Raw genomic sequence first — 23,810 nt, forward strand, 5'->3', positions numbered from 1 at the left:
TTTGATAAACATTTGACTTTTAAAAAAAATTAACACTATACTATGAAGAGAGGAGAGGGGATGGGAAGGAAAGAAGAAGGATAAAGAAACAATTTAAATATTAAGATGGTCTAGAAGATCTCTATTAGAAGAAGAAAATATAATAACCAAAATACATCAATGATAATTAAGAAAATACTAAAATCCATAAGATAAAAAATTTACTTCGAAGCTTTATTCAAATTATTTGATTTATCAAAAAAAAGACATCTTATTTATAATCGTCATTTATTTAACTGCCAATATAATTCTACTCATTCATTGCACGAGAATGGTTAAACTGTCACTTGATTTTTTTATAGACAGCCGTACATTATGGGGGTAGTACTTAAACAAATGAACGTTTTTCCCTCTTTACTTGACAATCAATAATAATTTAATATGAAATCATGGCGGTAAAATATTAGCTTTGTATGACTAATAATTTGATTATTTGTTTTGTGAGTCACCAGTTTTTATTGTACAGGATCATCTAATTTCTAACTAATTTAACCCCTGGGTTCACTTTAGTAATAACCTATGTTTGTAACAAGTGTGGAGACACGACGCGCGTCGCTAGACATGCACAGGGAAAGATGTGAAATATTAACTGTTTTTTTCTTGTGATGAAATTTAATTTTCGGCTCGGTTTCGGTGTCAGTCCTTTTCAGTGCAGATTAACGCTATTTTTAGTATATCCAAATCATACTATCTAAACACTAGATTTTCCTTATGATAATTTAATAAAAATAAACAAACATTTTCACAGAGTGGGGACCAATCTCATCATCATCATTACCATTTCCTCGCGTAGCGGTGCATACGGCACTGTATTCTGCATTGGTGCATCAATTGATCAGTTATTATATAGGCAATATGATTATTCTCACAATGAAGAAGTTCGGTGATTAAAAAAAAAACTGTTTTTTATAGACTATTTAAACAAAGCCAAATTAAAAAAATATAAATAATGTGTATCGTATTATCAGCGCTATGATTTTTGTAAAGTTTTGAAATTTTTAAATTACTATGCGTGTGACGTTTTAAGTTCTCTTCTTCTTCTTGGTGAGTTCTGCTGATTGGTCAGTAAGCTTCCCGTAAACCGGAAATCTACCACAACTCTATAATTTGGTTGATTCGCAAGAAATAGTAACGTCATTCAAAGTAGTATTTTTTTTACAGATAGTGTTTTTCTGGGTTATTATGCCGTGTTTGTGGGCTTTGTATTGCCGTGTTTGTATGCCGTGTTTGTGGGCAATACAAAGCCCACAAACACGGCATAATAACCCAGAAAAACACTATCTGTATTCTGAAGGCCGTGAAAACCTACGAACTTTAGTATTTTTTTGTATATATTTTTCATACATTTTCAAGAAACTTCTACAATTGAATGCTTTAATTTTTACGGCGCGTAGGAATACATTTTGTATATTCAATTTCCCGTAGGGCTAGCTTCCTCATTCAAGTGCCAGCCCGGAAACTATATTTTCAAATAATTTACATAAATAGTCGAGAAAAAGTTTTGCTTGAGACTTTTTTGTTTGAAGGCATATTGCGTTATAAATTTTTAATATTTAATGAAATAAAGCTTATTTTAGGGTATTTGAAGAAATACATCAGGTCGCTTAATACTTTAATAAGTACTTTAATTCGTCCAGAAAGCAATAGTTATTACTAATAGGTGCATAATTAAATACCTGTATCTCAGAAGCAGACGGGTGCAAATCCAGATTTTGAAGAAATCACATTTCGATATTTGTATCCAGTTTATGATCATGTCCATTGATTTTGAAAAAATGTCATTCTTATAATGAAAGAACCAATGTATTAAGATACTGAAAATACAAATGAATGCTATAAATTACTAGAAATTGCTTAGAGAAAGTAGATTCTTTAGGCTTTTGTTTTTTTTTTTGTGAAAATTTGACGTTTGGATTTGCCTTTAAGATACAGATATAATAACTAGCGGACCTGACTGACGCTGTCCTGCCCAAACGTTGGCTTGCCTTCTATAAGCTGGTTCACCAAACATATTTTTGATATTCGAATTTTCGATAAACTTTATATATACTTGATATTGAGTTCGACATTTCAATATTTTCGTTTCGTCATTGGGTGATTTGCTGTTGCCCGAAGCAAAATAAAAAAAGTGCAATATTACATCATTTTTCTGTAAGTGTGATGAATTATTAATATTCAAATATTGAATTTAAGTGGGTATCCCTAGGTATCCAAATAAAATTAAATATTTTACAAATACGGAATTCTTTTTGCAAATGTCAAACTCCGATCTTCTCACCAAGAAGGGTGCACTTATGTAGGTATACGATTATTAAAAATGTATTGAATGTCAGTTAATATTATTTCAGTTTCACTAAAAATCCAATAAAAAGAAATAAATGGGTAGAAATTATAAGGAATGTAAGGAGAGAATCTTATTGAGATCCACAATAACTAATGCTGTTTGTAAACATTCAAAAACAAACTTTTTTATACACAAAAAAACAACACCCTTCTATTTTTTGTGTATGCATTCTCCTCAAATGCAACCCTGGTAAATTGATGAATAAAACATTTATGCGCCATACTTATGTTTTACATATTAGATTAAAGATTTTAATATCTACGAACACGCGCAGCGCAAAGATCTACATTTCTTTGAAAACCACGCGAAATCGGTTAAGCCGTTTAGGAGGAGTTCAGTGACATCACACGTACATAAGAATTATATATATAAATTGAGTTGTGCAACAGAAACCCTTCAGAAGGGTCCTAATAAGTCCAACCACTTCAGTTTTACTGGGGAACTTAGCCATGGTTGGACTGCAAGAATTAGGAGGTTGTTTATCCGACTCTCCCTTAAAACTTAAGGATCCTGAATTTCAGGAGAGAGTCGAAAGAAGGAACCCTACCTTTCCGAAACATTTCTGCGGCACTACAGTACATAGAAGGCGCAATATTGCACCCCCTACTAGCTTTCTGGAATAAAATGTTTATAACTATTATTATGACTCCGAAACCATAAAACACCCCTAAAGATGCATTGGGATATCTTTGGTAGGTATTGCTTCTTTACTTATAATCATAATCATTAGAACCTAATCAAAATAAATTGCTAGCATTATAAATACAATCTTTTTTTCAATGTACCGAATACTCGTCTCTTTATAAGCGGCGAACATTATAACGACTTTTTCTCAAATCTTATATGAAGATATTCTGAATTATTACGTTTAACGTATTTAATGCGAATGACATGATGGATGTCTTTCATATTTAAATATTTCTAATATGCGTATAGGATGAAAAATTGTCTTTAATACTTTCGTCATGAGAAAGGAATGTAGCTTCGTACTTCGAGGGTACTAATTTAAAGATAGTAATAGTGAAGAAGTGGGAGTGAAAAAATGGAGAACCTTAGAAGATGACATGAATCATTAAACATCATTCTTAAACCTCAAGTAAAAGCAAGTTAATGATGAATCATGACCATCGTAATGATATTTGCTGCGCTATATTAGTACCCAAATTAACGTTCTGATTGCTGAAAACATTTTGTTGTGTAATCAGAACCAGCTCTCTCGGTATATTCGAAAATCTTACTGTAAAATCTATAAAACAACTTTATGTAAAAGCTCTGTTACTAAACGCACATAAACATTATTCTCTATCTTCCATTACAAATAAAAGAGTTACTGGATACTCTACCCTGATGCTGCAAAAAAATAATTAATACAACCTTAGAACAAAGAGGATTGGCCTACTACTCGGTTAAAGTGTACAATCTACTTCCATTAAGGACAATAAATAAGTACTCTCAATATAAAATTGCTACTAAGAAATGGAGAGTGGAGGTGGGTTGCGCACGGATCGATGAGTGGATCAAGCCAAATAGGTAAAATGTGTGTACTGTTTATGATATTTGTTCTATCGGTCTGTATAAATTGGTTATGTTTGTTATGATTGTTTTAGTTTATATTGTTTACTATGTTAATGATAATTAGGTTGATTAGATTAATTACGTATTATTATTATTATGTTAACTTTGTTAAATAACTAATTTAAGGCATGTTTCACATTTTGTAAAATGTTTCCCTCAGCACGGGACACCTCAATGAGGGAACATTATTCTGTGTAAAAAATAGAATACAAACAATGTAAAAGTAAAAATAAATAAATAAATTAGTTATTATTATTATACTAAAGGCGTAAAGATGCTAAACAGATAATCTTTTATCCGCCTGCACAGATAAACATGCAAAAATCCAAACATTTTATAAAAGCTAAAATCATCATAAGTAATTACCATAGACAAATTAGAATTCCGGTTTCGGGTCACGTGGGTTTATGGGTACTGTGTTACTGCACGCACCGCAAGAACAGTTTGAATCGATCAAACGCGTATCTATGTTAGATTTCTAAAACGTGATGCTAGTCACAATAAAATATTAGTGTATTGTTAGCGTCATGGTGCCTGACTCCGCCCGCGGTACGATTGGGTACTCGGGAAGGTTCGCTCAGAGCAAGGGGCCTGGCTCACAACTTATAACGAACGATTTGGAAGTTCGCGAAGATTCTCCACAAACCTCAAGTTTTACCTCTCGACTCGGCGAGCTGGCGAATAAGTTTAATAACTCATTTTGTTGATTTTTTCTGCCGCTCGACTTTTGTAAACAAAGGAGTTTTATAAAATAAAAACAGTTCATTACAGCTAAAAAATAAACTGTTTTTGCAATGTGTGGATCTGAAAAAAAAACACAAGACGGTTTTCAATACCGCTCGACGAAAATACCAACAATAAATAGTTTTTATAGATAAAGATTGAATCTTAAAACGGAGAGAATTTCGGATCTGATCTTTCAATTATTGCTTAGTGATATAAAGCATAAAACCTAAATCATAACGTAAACTGTAAATACAAAATGAAAGCAATCGATATTCCTTTCCAAAAAACAGTTGTATCTACTCTTGTCCATGATCACCGTAAGTATTTTAAAAAAATAGGTAAACGAAAAAAATATCTCGGAATTGAAACTTTAATTTTTTTTTTCAAACATTTAAAATAAATAATTATTATCAAAATGATGGGTTTATAACAAATCATATTTGAAAAGCTAATAAAAATGTTTTTAAATAAGACTTATTATAATGGAAAAGATACAAATAATTTTTGTTATTTGTAGATATTTCTTGATAAAACTCTATAGGACCAGTTCTATTTCGGTGAAAACGCTTGTTAGTTAAATTAAACACAAAAAGGGAACGATTTTTTTTTTTTTATTAAAATCATTATAAAAGTTTAGTCAAAACAGAGTAACCTAATCAAATGAATTTATAATTCGTGCATGAGTTTAAATAATCCTTACATTTGTATATTTTAATAAAATAATACTAGAATACGTTGGAATGCCGATGGTGTGAAGATAAAGTTAATGCTTCAGCCCTTGGAGCGAATAGACAAATTTGCGCGACATCACTGACTAGAATGTGGAATACAGCAAAGTGGATCTGTGTCATTTAATATTTACATGTAATTATATAATTACGATATTGTTTATGCGATCGTAATACGGAAAAAAATTCGTTTGGAAATCCAAAGTCCTTCGATTCTTTCGTCTATTTTGTGCACGTACATACCTGCTCATTGATTTACCATCGTATGGTATGTATACCAACTGCAGCGTATCTTGATAAAAGAAACATTGTCACATGAAGGTGAAATGATCAGTCTTATGATTCAGGTGCCAGTCTAGGAACTATGTGTATTCAAGTGCAAAAATACATGTTTAAATAAATATTTTATGTCAATCATGTCGGGAATTCAACGCAAAACCTGCTTTATGGTAGGCAAACGCATTGAACACGAGGCCACTACGCGGACTTAAAGGAATATTTTTTTTTTTTACTACTAAAAGCTTGAAAATATTCATAATGTTTATATAGGCTTTACGGACTAGCTGTTTTGTCAACAATATTTTGTATATGTCTAAATCTCTCTAGACATGTATTAAATTTAACTATCGAAGAATTTCATAAAGATATTTAGCAAAAAACTGAAAAATTGCTTTGAAAAGAGATTGTGAGAGACTGCATTACATGGTTTCTGACATTAACACATTGCACATTTTGTCACATTGCCATTGTGCAAATTATTAATATAACCAGCTTAAAGCAGATCATAAGTCTTAATATCTACATTTTCTTTTCTACGAAGATTATGATGTATCAATTCAAAATGAGTTTAAGTTTTTATTTTGTTTCTTAAAAATAAATTACTTATTTTAATTTGTACTGTGTAAAAATGCAAAATTAATTTAATTACCCATGGATTTTAAAAACTTTTGTAAGAGTGATTTATACGACTTTTTACAGATTAGCTTTATTTAAATAAGTTCATATGTTTATACGTGCAAGATACTTTTATTTTTAATTTATTAACACCTTGAGCACCGGCCGGATACACATAGAATTTACCCTGTGCCCGGCCCATTTTTGTTAAATTTTATGCTTTGTGAAGGGTTCCTTAAAAGTGTCATAGTTATGAAAATACTGGGTTAAATGAATTAAAACTAATCATATTTATTTAAAACAATTAAATAAGTCATTTTTGTATGATAGTTTTGACAACATTGGCCTTTATGGAGAGCCACATTACGCATTGCAATGTTCGCACATATACAGGGCCTCACTCCTTTTTTTGTGCTTTGTATCCCGGGGCCGTGTAAACACGTGATTATAATAAACACGTGTTGTGTCCTGATCCCGTGTTTTCACGTGGTTTACCAGCAGCAAAAAAGTACTCATAAAAGTCACTAGCTGTCAATAAAATGCACTTTTTTAGGCAACTGGTAAACCACTTGAAAACACGGGACCGGGACACAGCGTATGATTATATAATCACGTGTTTACACGGCTCCGGGATACGAAGTGTTAAAATATACACATTCAAACCATCATTAACATGAAAGATCTTCAATTAAAAAAAAGGACTGATGAAATCTCTTCGAAATACTCTACATTGTCTGTTTAACGATAAAAAATAAATATGTTAAATACAAATAAAATATTGTAAAAAACCCTGTCTAAAAAAAAATATGTCCCACCGAAAACCCTTTAGACGTAACCCTTTAGACTTAATGGGTAACAAATTGTAATTTGTATTTTAACAATAGCAAATAAACGCTGCTCTGCATCACTGAAACTGAAATGATTTCAACATCTTTTATCCGCATGATAATTTGCAGATTATTGTTTACTGATTTCTATAATGCAAACATTAGTTTATGGTGGAATGCAGACAATTATTTCATAAAAAGAAGTAGCGATGCGCATAACCGAATGATGGAAATAATAAATTAAATAATCCTCAACCGGTTATGGAAATAACCTTTGCATTAATTAATTAACATAACTTGTTATCAATCAATTAATCGTAGGGAATTACTGTACTTAAAGAAGTTTTGTTGAACTGAGCCCCGATTACAATAGGAAGTCGTCAGAATTATCTTCAATTGTCTATAAAGTCAAATCTAATTTTCTGTATGAAAATACCTATGTTTGCACGAAAAATTTGAAGTATCTTCCCTAGTAACCTGTAATTCAATGCGTTTATTTGTGTGGGTAATACCTAGAGTGGAAATCCAGCCTGTCTACAAACATTTGGACATACTCAAAACATAGTTGAATTTATTTTTTTTTATGTGAATATTCAACTGTTCATAGTTTTAACAGGATTACCATTTTTTAAGCGGTCTAAATAAAGATAAATGTTCTAGATAGAATTTGGAGTATTTAAGCCTTTTATCAAGAAAATTCGCATGGAATTGGAACATAGCGTGTTTCTGAAAAAATATTACAAAATATTATAGGATGAAATAACGATGCATTTCCTAGCGATCTTTATCGGTGTTATTATGCCGTGTCCCTAAAGATCACCAATATATCCCAGGCCCCAAATACAATGGGAAGTAAAGTCAAATCTGATTTTCTATATTTATTAAACGTATTATTATATTTTTTGAACATGTTCAATTAGTTAGGGACGAAGATACTTAATTGTTTTATACAAATATTATATACACATTTTAGAACAGAAAACTTAAATTTACATAAATGATAACTAGATAATATATATCACCAGGTTTTGCTCGAGATCGATTCAAACATAATTTTTATTTCCAGCTATCTTGGTAGATTTTCGTCATTTTTTTATAATTTTCTGCTGTTGTTCCTGTACAGCTGTAATGAAATACTTCATAGCATCGACTACATTTTAGAGTTTTTTTTGGGCTCAAGCCAGTATTACATATTTTACATTCCATATTAAGTTTTTTCGGGATATAAAAAATGTATTTTTTTGTTAGATATAAAAATGAATAATATTTTCACTTTCGAAAAAGAAGTATATTAATCCTTATATTTTAAGTAAAAAATATAATATATTGCGATATTTTTAGTTAGTCAGTTATTTTTATTTTTTTTAATCTTGTGGTATTTCTTCTCAGAATAGTGGAGTTTAAAAAAATCATATAACTAAAACTTTAATAATTTCATATAGTAAAACGGTTCAGAATTATCATTTTATACCGACAAAGGCCTATAAATATTTAACCCCGGTTGATGCAGAAATGGCATTTTAAATGTTGTTTCTAAATTTCAAGTCGCTACGACTTTCCGATACTGAGTTTGATTTTATATCAAAGAACACGGGGAAATTTTTAGGGAAAAAAAAACACGGTCAACCTAAAAATTGGATCTAAAAAGTCGTATTCAAATTTCACGTCACCGTCTCTACGCTTGCCGTTTCGAACGGACAAACAAACATTAAAATTTTAAAAAAATATAAACTGTATTGTCTGTTTTATAATATAGATTGGAGACAATTCTGTTATCTTTCCATTCAGATGATAACTAATGTGTCCTTTCTATCCCGACTAATTTGTTTTTTTTTTCATATGCTTTATTTTATTTCCAGCTTGGGGCGTGCAGTGCTGGACCTGCGCTTCCGATCTGGACCCCCGCTGCGGGGACCCCTTCAATTCCACCGTGCCCAGGGGGGCTCACGGGTACAGCCTGACTAACTGTGACGCTCCCAGCACGGGGGCCGGAGCCTCCTACCCCTACGTCAACGCCGCCCGCTCCGTCTGCAAAAAGACCGAGCAACTAGGTACGAAAATAACCATATTAAAAAGTCATTTGGACTTTACTTGTAACGTCATCAGTTTTCCGCGTTGAGACGCGTTTACAATGCGACGCAGGCGCTATCAACATGCTGTTTTAAGCATTTTAATAGGGTGATTTTTTGGACTTATTTAAGAAATATGTTTTACTGATTGGTACGTTGAAACATTTATACCCGTATGCAGAGACAAACCTTAAGGTGAGAAGAGTACATTCTATTGTCTTCACCTTCGAGTTATTCTCTGCATTTGAAATTAGAATGTACTTTCCTCACCTTAAGTTTTGTCTCTGCATACGGGTATTAGATTGATATTCAATATAAATCAAACATTTTAAAAATGGTTACCTAATTCGACTTCATTTTTCATACCACAATAAAATTTTAGTCAATTAATTATCACCCCCTTATAAACAAACTACATATGAGTAAAATAGTATAAAATACTGAGGGCCAGTTGCATTAAAAAAAAGTTGAGTAAAAAATATATAAAGTTAAATTTTTGTTGTGTTTTCGTCAAAATGGACTTATTTAGTTGCTTAAAAACGTAAGCTAAAACATCACATTTTGTTTTTTTTTACTTTACTTTATTGGGCCAAGCTTTACATTTATAAATTATTGGGTAGGTATTTCAACATATTATAATCATACAATTTGGAACACATCAATTGCTACTATAAATATTATGTATGTGTAGATACAAATATATACGAGTATATATATATATATATATATATTCTCAATTGTATCGATCCATCAAGACATAATTCTTATTCCTAAAGATGTTTTGAATTAATGTCATAAAATAAAAATCAAAACCTTGCATAAAACGTGTTAATTTCATTACAATAAAACTGATTATAATTAAAAATAATAGGCACATAAGATTTTAATTGAAGATCTAACTCAATCACTTTTATTTTACCTTAAAAAGTAATCAATTGTTCTTTATCTTCATTGATTAATGTCATAAATATTTTTATTTTTTTTCATAGTACAATAAATCAATCACGAACGTATACAAAAAAATATGTTTTTATATTTTATAACAATGTTTGAGTACAGTCATCACAGTTTTTTTTTACATTCAATGATTCAGTTTATTTCATAGGATCAGTTCAGTTCATGGGATATGCATATTGAACAAATTCATATGAAATTAAACGTATGATACATTTATTCCTACCTTAAGGCATATACTGAGACCCAATGACTTGAAATCCTTCTACTTCGCACTGTAATTTACACCTTACGTCATTATAGAGTTTAGCAATATTAGCAATAATACGTTAAGCAATTATGCATGTGCCCAGCAGCAAAAGCATAAAAGTCATTGATAAGAACCGTTCAGAAAAAGCCTCACCAATATAAAAGTGATTGTATGATAACAATTCAAGGCGTTTAAAGGGCTTGAAATCAGACAGCAATATTTACTGAGGGCAGTGGTGGTCAAAATCTTAAGTCTGGTCATGTCAAAAGCAGACAGAACCGAAGGGCATGTATGACAAGATGTATGAATGTGGAAGAGGCTAGGAGTGTATGCCAGGATAGACGTGTGTGGCGGTCCATTCTCTCTGCCTACCCCTACGGGGAAATGGCGTGATGGTAGTAGTAGTAGTAGTAGCAGTGGTGGTCACTCACACTAACAGAGATACACACCCATCAGTTTCTCATGACTATGACACTCGGAGTTCCAGTAGCAATCTGGTTTCCCGACAAATGGTTAGAACTTCTTTAGCACAGAGACAATACACCTATGTACATCGGACCAAAGTTATATAATACATATGATGCCAGAACCACGGAAATGTTGAAATAGCCACAAGCTAAAGAAGTTACTGACAACTTTCCTCAGTGAAATTGGTCGCAGAGAGTCTGAGGAGTTGGTTGTGGCTTTTAGATGGCCAACACATGTTTTTATTTGAATTGTTATCATACATGTTTACTTTTATATTGATTGAATTTTCGGAGATCCTTATTATTTTTTACTCTGTTTTACTACTTTTTTTTACATGGTATATACGCATTTTAAAAAATGTATATTATTACTGTGTTTTTTGGTTTTACTACGTATTTTACTATCTTTTTTTTTCAAATATATTTTTTGTTATATACTTATTAATATATTTTACTATGTCTTTTACTATGTTTCTGACAATGAATTTTGTTTTTCTACGAATTTTACTGAGTTTCTAAAAACGTTTTTTACTATATCGTTAACCACATGTTTACTGTGTTTTTTACTATGTTTTTTTCAAATTTTTTTCGTTTTTACTACGTATTTTACTATCTTATTTCAAATATATTTTTTTCTATATTTGTATACATATTTTACTATTTCTTATACTATGTTTCTTACAATGTATTTTGTTTTTACTATGTATTTTACTGGGTTTCGTAATACATTTTTTACTATGTCGTTTACTACATTTTTTACTATGTTTTTTACTATGTATTTTACAATGTTTTTACTATATTTTCATTATGTCTACTACCTTTATTTATTTTATCTATGTATTGATTACTTTTTTTTACTGTTAGAACGGGGAAAATTACCCAAGTTATACAGTCAAAGCAACGTTGTTTAATTTTATGTATATGATATGATAAAAATAAATAAATAATACATTTTTCTTCATCTCGACGCAAGATCTCATGGCAAGATTTGGTCTTCTCCGGGTGTGCTCTTTAGCGGATCCTATCTCTGACCATCCATTTCCAGTTTCTGCTTCCTTTTTATCCTTCTCCAGTCCTCATCTATCCATCTGACAACTGGAACAAGAATAAAGATTTCTTTGGTGAGCCAAATTTATTTTCGTGTAAAAAGGTTTCCTCAAAACCAACGGACCTTATTATTTGGTAGAAGATTTGCGTATTCTTTCTCTATTTCAACTAAAAATTCTTTGAATTGGCGAAAATTGACCAATTGTGTTTACAATCTTGATAACCAATTCCTAAATATTGAATTTCTTCTGGAGATGTCTTCTGGAGATGATAAACAAGTATCTCGTGAGACATAACCTTTTCTGTTTCCGGTCACACTTTTTGTCCCGTCTGTTGAAATTGAAACGATTTTTTCGAGTGTAAGATGATATTTCTGTCCATTTAATGACGGCGTTTGCAATATCCTCGCCATGTGTTTGACATTTCAGTGGCAATAATCCTTAAAGTTCTTCATTAGAATCCGTTGACAAAATAATCGAAGAGTGAAACTTGGGTTGTGTGAGCCGCACTCGAGTGGCTCAAGAGCCACATGCGGCTCGCGATCCGCGGTTTGCCGACCAGTACCTTAGATTGTACTTCTCCTTCGGGTCTCTCCATCTCGCTTCAGTGAGAAAAATTGAATATTTCTACGATTTCGAATCGAGTTGTGGTTACCTGTGGCCTTATTCTGTAACTTATTAGTTTCGTAAATTCACACGTATCGTATGAGAGGGAACGAGAGCGATGGATATATGACGAACGAACGATCTTACGAAACGAAATTGTGGTAAAATACGCCTGCTGACTAGTTTTGCGGACGCGAGAATCAAAGGTCCGAAGCTTGAATCACGCTTTAACACAATTTGATTACCAGTGAGTTATTAACAACTCGTTGAAAATGGCCCCAAATTTAAAATTTTTACATAAATCATAAAAACTCTAATACATGTGTTTTATTTAAAGGATAAATAGACAGGAAAAACCATTTGTAAAATCTAGAGATCATTGTGTACCTACTTACAGACTTAAATGACTCAATGCTTATGAAGCATGCAGTCCATGCATGACACATTGCAAATATTAACCTGTAATACAGCCAATCGTATTGAACCACGTTAACAATGAAGGTTTGTTTTCTTACACATACTTATTATTGTTTCTATCTGCGGTGGGTATTTTTAGCATGGCACTATATTATGCTAATAATTTTGCACACAATAGAAAAAACACTTAAAAAATTCTCACAATAAAACTTTTTAGTCATTACCGACAATTTAGTGTCAATAAAATCAAAGCTTGCTTCGGCGATTCTAAGAAGTAAGTAGATAAGAAAATTTAGTATTTTGATTCGTTTCTATTAATTTACATTTATTTATTTATTATTTATGCCCAGAGGGCATTAAAATGGCAGGTACAATATTAAAATTCAACCGTTTCATGGTATAACAAGACAATAATATGTAGGTCTAATAAATATGTATGTAGTAAACATTTACAGGGTGTTCTTTAAACCCTGTCACATCCGAAACCACGATGATCAGTATGGGTAAGAAGACATAGAAGAATATTAAAAAAAATATTTGGAACAAAGAATTTTTTTCAATAAAATATTTTAAAAAACAAACGGTTGCTTACTTCTGCAAGGGAGAAGCGAGGGGAGCGTGGTCACGCGGTTATCGGCAGCGGCGTATAAGACTCTCCCTCCTTATTTCTCCCCTGCAGAAGTAGGCAACCATTTGCCTTCTTTGATATATTTAAAAAATATATATATTTGTCCCAAAAATGTATTTTAATGCGCTAATATCTCTTCTTGCTTATAATGATCATCCTGGTTTCGGATGTGACAGGGTTTAATGAACACGCTTTATATATATTTTTTTTTAAGTATTGAATTACATAATGCTTTATAGATATACATATGTATAAATAAAGATAAAATACTTAATACATAAAAGTAAATAATAAAATGTTTTTTAAAATTATAACAGTTTTGGGCAAGACATTGTAGTTTACAGTAGGTAGTATTTAAGTGTAGGTAAGTCAAATACATTAAGTCAAAGTTGTTTTTACAGCATTCGAAAAATGCAAGATATTTTGATTTTATCGCCGTAAAATTTTTTAACCTAAAAACTGATAGTGGAAAACGAAACACATGAATTTCTTCATACCGTAAAACATGACAATTTTGCCCAATCATGAATTTTGATATAATAAAGTATCTACAAAAACATGATAAAAAAGCACAATAGATTATTAAGCAATAGTTAACAAAAACGAATAAGTCACTAATACACATTCTGATATATGGTTAGAGAGGAAAAGTCTAAAACTGGTAATCCCACGTCTCTCGGTAGGCTGTTCAACATATATTTCATAAATGTTAAGCAAAACAAGTTTAATTGTCCAAAAAACGAAGCATTATTACTTCTTTTTCAATTCGTGACAGACATTGAACGTTTGACAATAATTATTTGTGTTTTTATTTTAGAACGATGCTTGCGATGAAATATCATTATAATATATCCGCCAGCCTTGAATTTATATTTACTCACAAAAACTACATAAAATTTAATAATATCTGACGATGTAGGTAAATTTGTAGTGTGATTACAATAATACGCAATTTCCGCTAAATTTACAAACCATACTATGCGATTGTTGAGTTTACCACCATAATAATAATACTATCCATGAGTACAGCGTAATTTCAGTAGTGGATGTTTATATCCATAAGTAGGTGAGTAGACTGGGTAGCTACTTAGAGTCTGTTCATTATTGTAAGAATTTCGAAAAAAACAAACCAGCCGCGTGATATCCGACGGAGAATAGCCTATTTCACACATATCATCTTTTTTTCGATTTTTTCCGTCTTGCGAAATGGGCCAATCATTCGACATCTCGCAGTGAGCTCGTGGTTTGTACGTGCACAACGGTCCAATCTCCGTGAATGCATAGTAGGTGCTAATTTTATTTACTAGGTAGATAAGTACTATTGCTTTTAATCGTTAGAGTGCTTAGCCGTCAAAGGACTTCATAATGACTGATATGTGTATAGGTAAAGAACTCCTTGAATATTATTATATTTTGTTATCTTAACTTCTTCCGCTGAGATGGATTAGAGACTATTCTGCCGCCACACCCAAACGGCAGTTTTTTGTAAAAAATCACAAAATTAGTTAAATATGAGGTAATGCTCGACAAGAAATTTCGAACCATTTAATAAATATATATTTTTTTAAATGTTTTATTAGTTAACCTGTTTGAACCATAAAAACAATACATAAAGAAATAAAAAGTAAACCAATTCAGGTTGAACTTGCATAAAAAAGTCAGGTTCTTGTGTTCGGCGAGTGTACAAACATAGAATTAAGAATAGTCCAAAAGGAGCGTAGAATCATACTTGAATACGTCGGACTGTGTCCAAAAAACACACCACTCGCCCCACTTTCACCGCGCGCATGCGTGAAGTCACCGCGTAATGCTGCCAAATCGCGAAAAATATAATTATAACACAAATGTAAGATAATTATATATATTTTTTAAAGTCCTCTAAAATTTTATTGTACACGCGGAAACATTGATTGACACAACAGAGTAGATAAGGAAAGGGTCATTTAATAAAAGTAATGGAATTAATGAACTTTGAACTTTATTTATTTATTTTTTTTTAATTTACATAGGGCGGATATTTTTATGCTATATATGATAGCAAAGTAATGTAAAAAATTGACTACCCTGGCAACACTAACAAGGTGACAATTTTGACAATCTGACAATCTGACGATTTGACAATCACAGATGGAAAAATAATTCAATTTTTAAGTCAAGCATTTGCTACTTACACATGAAATATGATCCCATCTTGTTTCTTTTTTAACCCAGCAGTATTTCTTCACTTTAAAACGAAACTACACTTTAAACACGTCATAGTTGAATTCAAATCGGAAGTTGCATACTGAGCGACGTCTACAAAGAAACTAATGGGTCAAAACGTAAAACTACACGTTTAAGAGTAGTTTAGACGTATTCTGTTTGATGCGCGTATGCAGTTTCTGGAATATTCTGAATTCTATGTGCACAAAATAATTTAAAATAGAGACAAAAATGCATCACAACAAAAAAATAATAATAAGCAATTAAAAGTTCTAAAATATCACACATAAAAAAAATGAGTAAATATAGATATACATACAAAATATTAATTCCTTTCAATTGATTAACCGATAAAATACTTGTGTTGCTGTGTAAAAAAAACAAACTTTTATTTTATCGTTTTACATCACGAAACAAACTAAACTAACAGTTTTTATCATTACTCCTACCCGTAAAAAGCTAAAAAAAAAAACATTTCTGTTAATTAAGTCAATCTCCTTCCAATTTGATTTTTTGATTTATTCCAACAACCTATATTCTTTATTTATTTCGGCCATGTAAAAATCTGACGTAATGTCACCATCTTGGTTTTTTCTGTTTTATCTTCTAACTGTGAAGCACTGCATTATCGACAACGCGGAACGCTGTAATATTCCAAATTCAAGGAAATACATTTACTTTGCATCTCAATCCCAGGCGATTATAATTTGGAGGCATAGATAATCTCGTTTCTAAATTTCACAATCTTTCCTACCTTAGAAATCGACCAATATGGGATTCCTTTCACAAAAACAGTTTAAAATCTTGCATTGTTATGGACCAACACTTAACGTGGCAAGAACAGATTACTGAGGCTGCGAAGAAGTTTTATCGCACCCTCCATTCACTGAAAAGACTTCAGAATTTTCTTCTAACCACAACAAAAAAAAAAGTTCCAATCTATTATCTTGTCTTCTCTGTGGTATGCTAATATTCGCTATCTTGATGCCAATATAGAACTTAAGCTAGGGTTTCCTAGGACAGCGGTGCCCGTATTTTAACGGCCGTAGTAAACGGTGATGCAGTGGACAGCCGTCGTAAAGGTGATTAGAGAGTGGTTTCCTAGGAAAACGGTGTTAAATGGTGTTGATAACACCGTTTTTCTAGAAAACCACACTCTAGTCACCTTTACGACGGCTGTCCACTGCATCACCGTTCACTACGGCCGTTAAAATACGGGCACCGCTGTCCTAGGAAACCCTAGCTTAATAGATCGTCTGAAGCGTTTGCAGAATCAAAGCATCCCTTTATTTTCAATCTCAAAAAGTACGACCATGCATCATCCTTTCGCTCCGAACTCATGTGGCTTCGTTTTTATCAGCGCATAAACTTTCAATATCTCTCTCTCACTTCTTTATAATATCGTCGTTGCACATCAAATATGGGCCATGTGACTCGGAGCACATTCTGAGAAAATCATCAAAATGCGACTTTTTGGCATAAAGTAATTAATATTTTAAATAAATATATTACTTTATTGAAGAACACTGTATTTTTCCTACTTCGTTCATACACAGAAGTGTTATTTTCGGTTTAGTTTTTTTTTTTAAATCGTTTTTATCGATTTTCTCAGAATGTGCTCCGAGTCACATGGCACATATTTGATGTGCAACGACGATATATTATTCAAACCTTTGCGCTCCAAAATATACATAATGTACTTTTATTTAAGTTAATGTGTGCAAGCCTTATCTTCCCATTAAAAAATAGCTGTCATTTTTAATTAATTAGGTTTTTTTTCATGTAGGTATGTATCTTTTGATACATATTTTCATTTTTTAGTACAAATTTTTAACCGGTCTGTTATATGGTAGGCTGGAAGATATTGCTTTTAGCAATCAGTCTGCCAGAGTATTTATTTTTGGTGTTTGAAGTTTCAAATATATAAAATAAATTAATAAATACTAAAAAGTGTCATATTGTAAAATATTACTTTTGCAAATATCTTCCTTTTTGCTTGCACGGCAGTATTGTTCGTCGATGGTTATCCTTATATTTCTGAATAACATGTTACCCGCTACCACTACCCACATACACCACAAGGCTGTTGAGAATGTGTTGGCGATTCCTCTTTCTTCTTTATCGTCTTATTCAAAGCTGAGGGCCGTGGTCTCAAGGGATATCAGACACTAGCAGGAGTACACTGGTTTTAGGAAAAAAATATGCATAAAATATTTTTTTTCAAGTCTGAAAATATCATGCGATGAGCGTTTTAACTGCTTAGCGTTCTTACTTTTAATTTAATAAAAAAATATATATTTAAAAAATAATAACTGCAACCGCTTGTAAGCGCAGTAGATGAAAGTTATGACAGAAGTTCAATACTGATCAAGCCTCAGAGTAATAATAACACTACAGAGCCAAACAAAAACTGTCTAGGATTATTTATCACGAAGTTAGCTATTGTTTACAGCAAAACAATGGGTTGTCGGTACTCAGGTTGAGAATCGCAAGCGCGTCGATGAAACCGTCCGTTACCCGTTTGTTAAACCAACAATTTGCAACGCTTTTCTTCTATGCAATAGAACGCATTATTACCCTAATTTGGTGTTTAGTACAGTATTTTCTAATCTCGATACAAGAACGAGGCTAGCAAAACCGCCCATTTCGGAAATCAAAACATTTACAATTGTGACGACGTAAACGAGTTAGTTCATAATGTTTATAATGTGTAATTTTATTATTATTAGGTGTTTAAACTTACTTGGACTTTAATTGTAGGTATAATGTATTTTTATAGAGTTTGAAAAACCTATCTCATTTGATTACGAAACCGAAAATATTAATTTTGATGTAGTCAAGTCTATTCTGCCGTGATAAGAAAGAAGGACGCATCTAACATTTTTTTCGAAAATGAGTTAAATACATATTCGGAATAAGGAAAAAAATACGCATCTACTAAAAATACATATATCCTCCTAAAATAACCATAACCCTATTATTTTCACTAATAAATGAGACTAAACTGCAAAAAGTCTTGAATATAACTAAATATAAAAGTCTGTTCTGACTTATATAATTATAAAAGACTGATTAAAATACTTAGTTTTTTTTCTATTCCGTTTTTAAAACATCTGAAATGAAAGTACCTACTCGTTTTCAATTAAGTTAAAGATCTGCTGGTAATTTCGAAGCTAATTGATTATTAGGTCGGCGTTACTATTTTTAAAAGCAGTAAATGGACAGTAGCGTCTATTTTATTTAGTTGAGTAGAATCAATTGGCATATTAAGACTAAGAAAGAAAGACCTTTACTTAATTACTAAATAAAAAGCGCGTTTCTGCCCAGAAACGTCTTTTCATTGCATTGTATTTTTTTTACTAAAAAGAAAATGGTAATTTTTAAATATATAACGTAAAATTTATTAAAATTAATATATATATTCCGTTAGGGCAAACCATAATACATACTGTCACATAATAATACACTTAATTTTTGTAGTATTTTTCACACAGCGAATTTTTAAATCTCCGAGTTATAAAATATTTATTTTCTCCGTTTTTTGTTTTATGTAGACACGTCCTTCTTTCTTTTGACGGCAGTATTAAGGACCTCGGAGTTATCATTGACTGTAAACTTAGCTTTAATGAGCACATTGATACTATGATCAATAAGTTCCTTAAACCCGTAGGTTTTGTTAGCAGAACATCCAGTGACTTTACAAATACGTTCAAAGTTTAAGCACTCTAACGCTAACTTGTCCGCCCTCTTTTAGAATATGCCTTCGTGATCTGGTATTCTTCTGTGTAGGCCGAATCAAATTTAATCTCAAGTCCACAAAAACGTATAAATAACATTGCCTCCATATTAATGCTTTATTTACTTAATTGATGCATCGTCGTTATTGGAACAAGTAGCATTTAATGTTCCTATCCGCGGGTTGCGAAATAATAATGTGCTGTTCCTTGATCAGCACAGCACAAACTATGGCTTGCGTGCACCGGTGTCCTGATTGTGTCACATTTTAAACACGCGACAAAATCCTGTCCAGATCTGGACTGTTTTGGTGTACGTTTTTCTCAATTTTCTCGTTTTTCACAATCACCAAAATTGATCAGATCTTATCTTGAGGTGGTATTTTTTTTTTGTCATAGCGTTAATTTTCTTTGATAGTATTGTATTTCAATTGTACTTATACATATGCATATCATTTCAAAAAAGGAGGAATGTATTTTCTCTTGTTAAATGCACTGAATAAGTCCGTGAATATATCAAATAAATAAAAAATAATAATCAAAGTTAAAATAAAACAAAAATGAATTGAGAATTATTTATTACAATATTGTATAATTGTGGCCTGGTGGTTAAATGGTCAGCGCGTTTCCCTACCATGCAAGAGTTTAAGTGGCAACTTTACACACTGTGTAACATTCACCATTCTGCCCATAATTGAACATCTATATTCCTTCAATTCTTTCATCTGTTGATGTTTGTGAAGTTAAAGAGCTGAAACCTTTATATATGTGGGTGAGATTCATCTAATTGAATTATTTCACCTACATACTAGGCAACGCCTGAAAATGTTATTTTTTCAATTTCTCTACTTCTTCATGTTTATCTATTGATATTCTTTAACTTCTACAAACTGACCCTTTATAAGTATATGCATCATATATTTTTATATCATAAATAATGAACACTTGGAATTTTTTACAGACATATTTTTTACAACTATTTGTGTACATGCATTTTAAGTTTTATGTATTCTAAATAAATATATTTCTGCATGTCGTAGGAGTCTTTTGATTTTTTATATGATAATTTAGTATAATGCTGCGTGCTAAGGTACAACATTAACAATAATAATAATTATTAGCGGTTTTTCCATCAATAATTGTATTTAGATTTAGACGTCAACAATGACGTTTTATGTATTATGTAGGTGTCATCCATTGATGACAATGGAAGAGCAGTCAGGCAGCTGAACATGATCACTTTGGAGTTCGACATCTTTTACATCACTGAAACCATGTTTAGGAGGCAAATACTTTCGCTATCGGAGAGAATTGCGCCTTCATAATTTCGAGCCGATACTCGAGGTTTCCTGCCCTAACTTGGTCAAATTTAACGCCTTAATTTTTTTCTTTATTTCTAATGTTATTTTGGTAAGATAAAAAATAATGTGAATATGAAAAATATCCCGTTAAACCATTTGAATTGTCTTTTTTTCAGTGAGCGGGGATTTGACGGTGATTCGCGCATGCGCCTGGCAGATGCCGGACCAGCCGGTCGGCACTTGCTCCAGCAGCTCCACGGGCCCCGGTCACATCAGGGTGCTCTTCTGCGAGACCTGCGACACCGACGGCTGCAACGGGGCCCCCGCCCTGGGCGCGGCCACGGCCCTCCTCCTGTTGCCGGCCCTGTCGCTTCTTCTGCGCTAGGAACGCCGCCATCTCGAAACTCTGCGTAAAAACATTTGTCAAATTTTAATCACAACATGTGTTTTTTGTAATATTGCGTAAAAACCCGAGGTTGACTCTTGCGTTTTCGTGTATCTCTAAATGTAATTCTTGCAAGTTTTTACGCGGTGCTTAAAATCTTTTAGATTCCTTGAAATTGATGATTTTTAGGTGTACCTAGATTCAATAATGCCTTTAGTGGTGTTTAAGACAAATTATATAAGTCACAATTTGTAATCTTGTTCCGAAAAACGTAGATTTATTTTTAAGATAAAAAATTTAATTTATTCAGTTTAACCCATGTAAATCAAATACCATTAGTCCTGCCATAACATTAACTGTATTCTCCATTTTATCAAAATTTTGGAGGACTAAAACAAACATTGCGTGGCCGCGTAAATATTTGTCATTTTTCCCCCAAAAAATTGATATTTTAGTTTTTCTCATAATTGGCGTCAAGATAAGAATTGTTCAATGCAAGATCATTTTAGTGGATCCTAAAATCTTTGAATAGATATCGAATTTTAACAATGGAGTAACGATAGATAAAACAATTGTCATTAAACCATGTTTCTATGTACCTAAAAAGCACAATGCACTTGTGTTTTTATAGTAAAATGGTTGTGTTGGATGTTGCTTACCGTTTGATATTGGAGGAAATAATTTTTATATTGGACACTGTTCAAAGCGTGCTTTTTCTTGATTTCTCTATTAATATTAGTTCTTTATAATGTCATTAAGTATATAGGCAATTATTATTTTTTGAATCTCTTATTTCAAATCAATAAAACATGTTTTTTACTTATTATCACTTTGATACTTTTTCATTAGAATTTCTTGCCTTAAAGTAACAACATTATAATATAAAATGTATGTAGATGGAAGCGGTTATCGAAAGGTTAAAAAGAAACAAATAAATTAATACAAATTCGATTCAACATTTTGAGTTATATTTAACCCATGTGTGGGAATAATTCGTATTTTGCTAAACAGGCTTAAATTTAGTTTGTGATTACTTACAGTAACTATGGAAAATAGATTAAACATTATATATTTGTGTTAGTTTTTTTGTTTTTAAATACCATCTGTATTTCAAAATACTTCGTATTTTGCTTCATGTAACCCGACGTTACAGCACTGTTTGCAGAGGATTTTTTTAGTACATACAGTTTATAGTTATAGAAGGCTTGAATTTAATCATTGAAATCTCTTCTTTTGGGATTATTAACTCAACTTTTTTGTATCGTAAACTTTTGTTTTCGACAAAATTTTTGAAATTTATTGAATTTAAGAATAATATACCTATCGAAATATTTTAGACGAGTACTTAAAATTAACAAATTCCGATAATGTTAATAAAAATAAGTGGCCTTATAAATATAAAGTTTAATAAGAACCATTAGTTATGATAATATTTTTTTTTTTTAATATTTTTTTTAATGTACAGCTATAAACAACAAAAAATAGTCATTTAAGTTGCATAATTTAAAACTTTTTGACTTTTATCTTATTAATAATTTTCAATTTCAACTAACATTTTTTAACTTAATTTACTTGCCTGAGTCCGGCACTTGTCAGAATCCCGTCCAATGTAATACCTTGTAAACATTTTTGTATATGTACATACATACATACATATAGTATATAGTAATATTACATATTCAAATGTTTCTTTAATGTTAATAACTTTTTCATGTAAAATCCGATTATGGAAAATATTTTTAGATATGTACCTCAGTATTTTATGACAAAACAAATTTTCAATGTTATGTTCTTTTTGAACTAATTTAAAATTATATTCAGAACAAATTAAGCATTAAACGTATATATATATGTAAACTACCATAAACATATTTAATAATATAAACAGTAGTAATATACGACTTCATAACATACCATTTTTGTATATTATTAATCCATCACATTTCAAATAAAAATATTATTTTTATAAAGACGTTGTAAGCACTATTAAAAATTTATAAAATATTGGTAAATCTTTCATTCAATGAATTGGGAACAATTTACCGATTTCATTACTTTTGCTACATCATCAAGTCTGGTGTAAAAAAATAAAGAATTCTCAATATACATCTCTAATACAAATTTATTCCGAGGAATGCCACTTAACTCTTTGTATTTAAAAAAAATAATAACACGTTTTCTTTTAAGATTTTTTAAAACTTTGAAACATGTCCAAATGAAAAATTATTATTCAAAGATAAAATTTTTATGAGTAATTATTTAGTATGTGTAATCGAAAATATTTGATAATAAACATAATGTTATTATGTAAAAGAGAATATTTTATATTATTCCCAAAATGTATTGATTCATTTTATCCCTTCCCTCTATTTGGCTAAAACTATAAGCTACCTACAATTCTCGACCTCATATCCTGGGTTTTTTTTTTATATATATGGGAGTTGCTTTATTGTTTACCTTGCTTATAATATACAAGGATTATATATAAAAAGGTGGATTTTTCTGCAATTAAATTTCTTTAAATTTATCTAAACTGTTAGGATCAGGAGGGATATACTTATGTGGACCAATCGGTAACTTCTCAGCATTTGCTCATGTGGAGAGGAAACCACTTAAAA

The 23,810-nt window shown here is 31.4% G+C and overlaps 1 protein-coding gene across 1 annotated transcript in view; it reads left to right on the forward strand.

Annotated features, from left to right (window-relative positions):
• LOC148278265 (UPAR/Ly6 domain-containing protein crok-like) overlaps positions 1–22,633 on the forward strand; it is a 60,509-nt gene extending 37,876 nt beyond the window's left edge. Inside the window, exons 2-3 of the mRNA XM_088231659.1 lie at positions 8,993–9,184; positions 20,984–22,633. Of these exons, the coding sequence (XP_088087785.1) occupies positions 8,993–9,184; positions 20,984–21,192 (401 nt within the window). The 3' untranslated portion in view covers positions 21,193–22,633. The remainder of the gene's footprint in view (positions 1–8,992; positions 9,185–20,983) is intronic.
• Positions 22,634–23,810: the final 1,177 nt, after the last annotated feature.

The sequence above is a fragment of the Micrasema longulum genome, unplaced genomic scaffold, assembly GCF_059751315.1.
Source record: "Micrasema longulum isolate JH-2025_06_02 unplaced genomic scaffold, ASM5975131v1 h1tg000900l, whole genome shotgun sequence".
NCBI classification, from domain to species: domain Eukaryota; kingdom Metazoa; phylum Arthropoda; class Insecta; order Trichoptera; family Brachycentridae; genus Micrasema; species Micrasema longulum.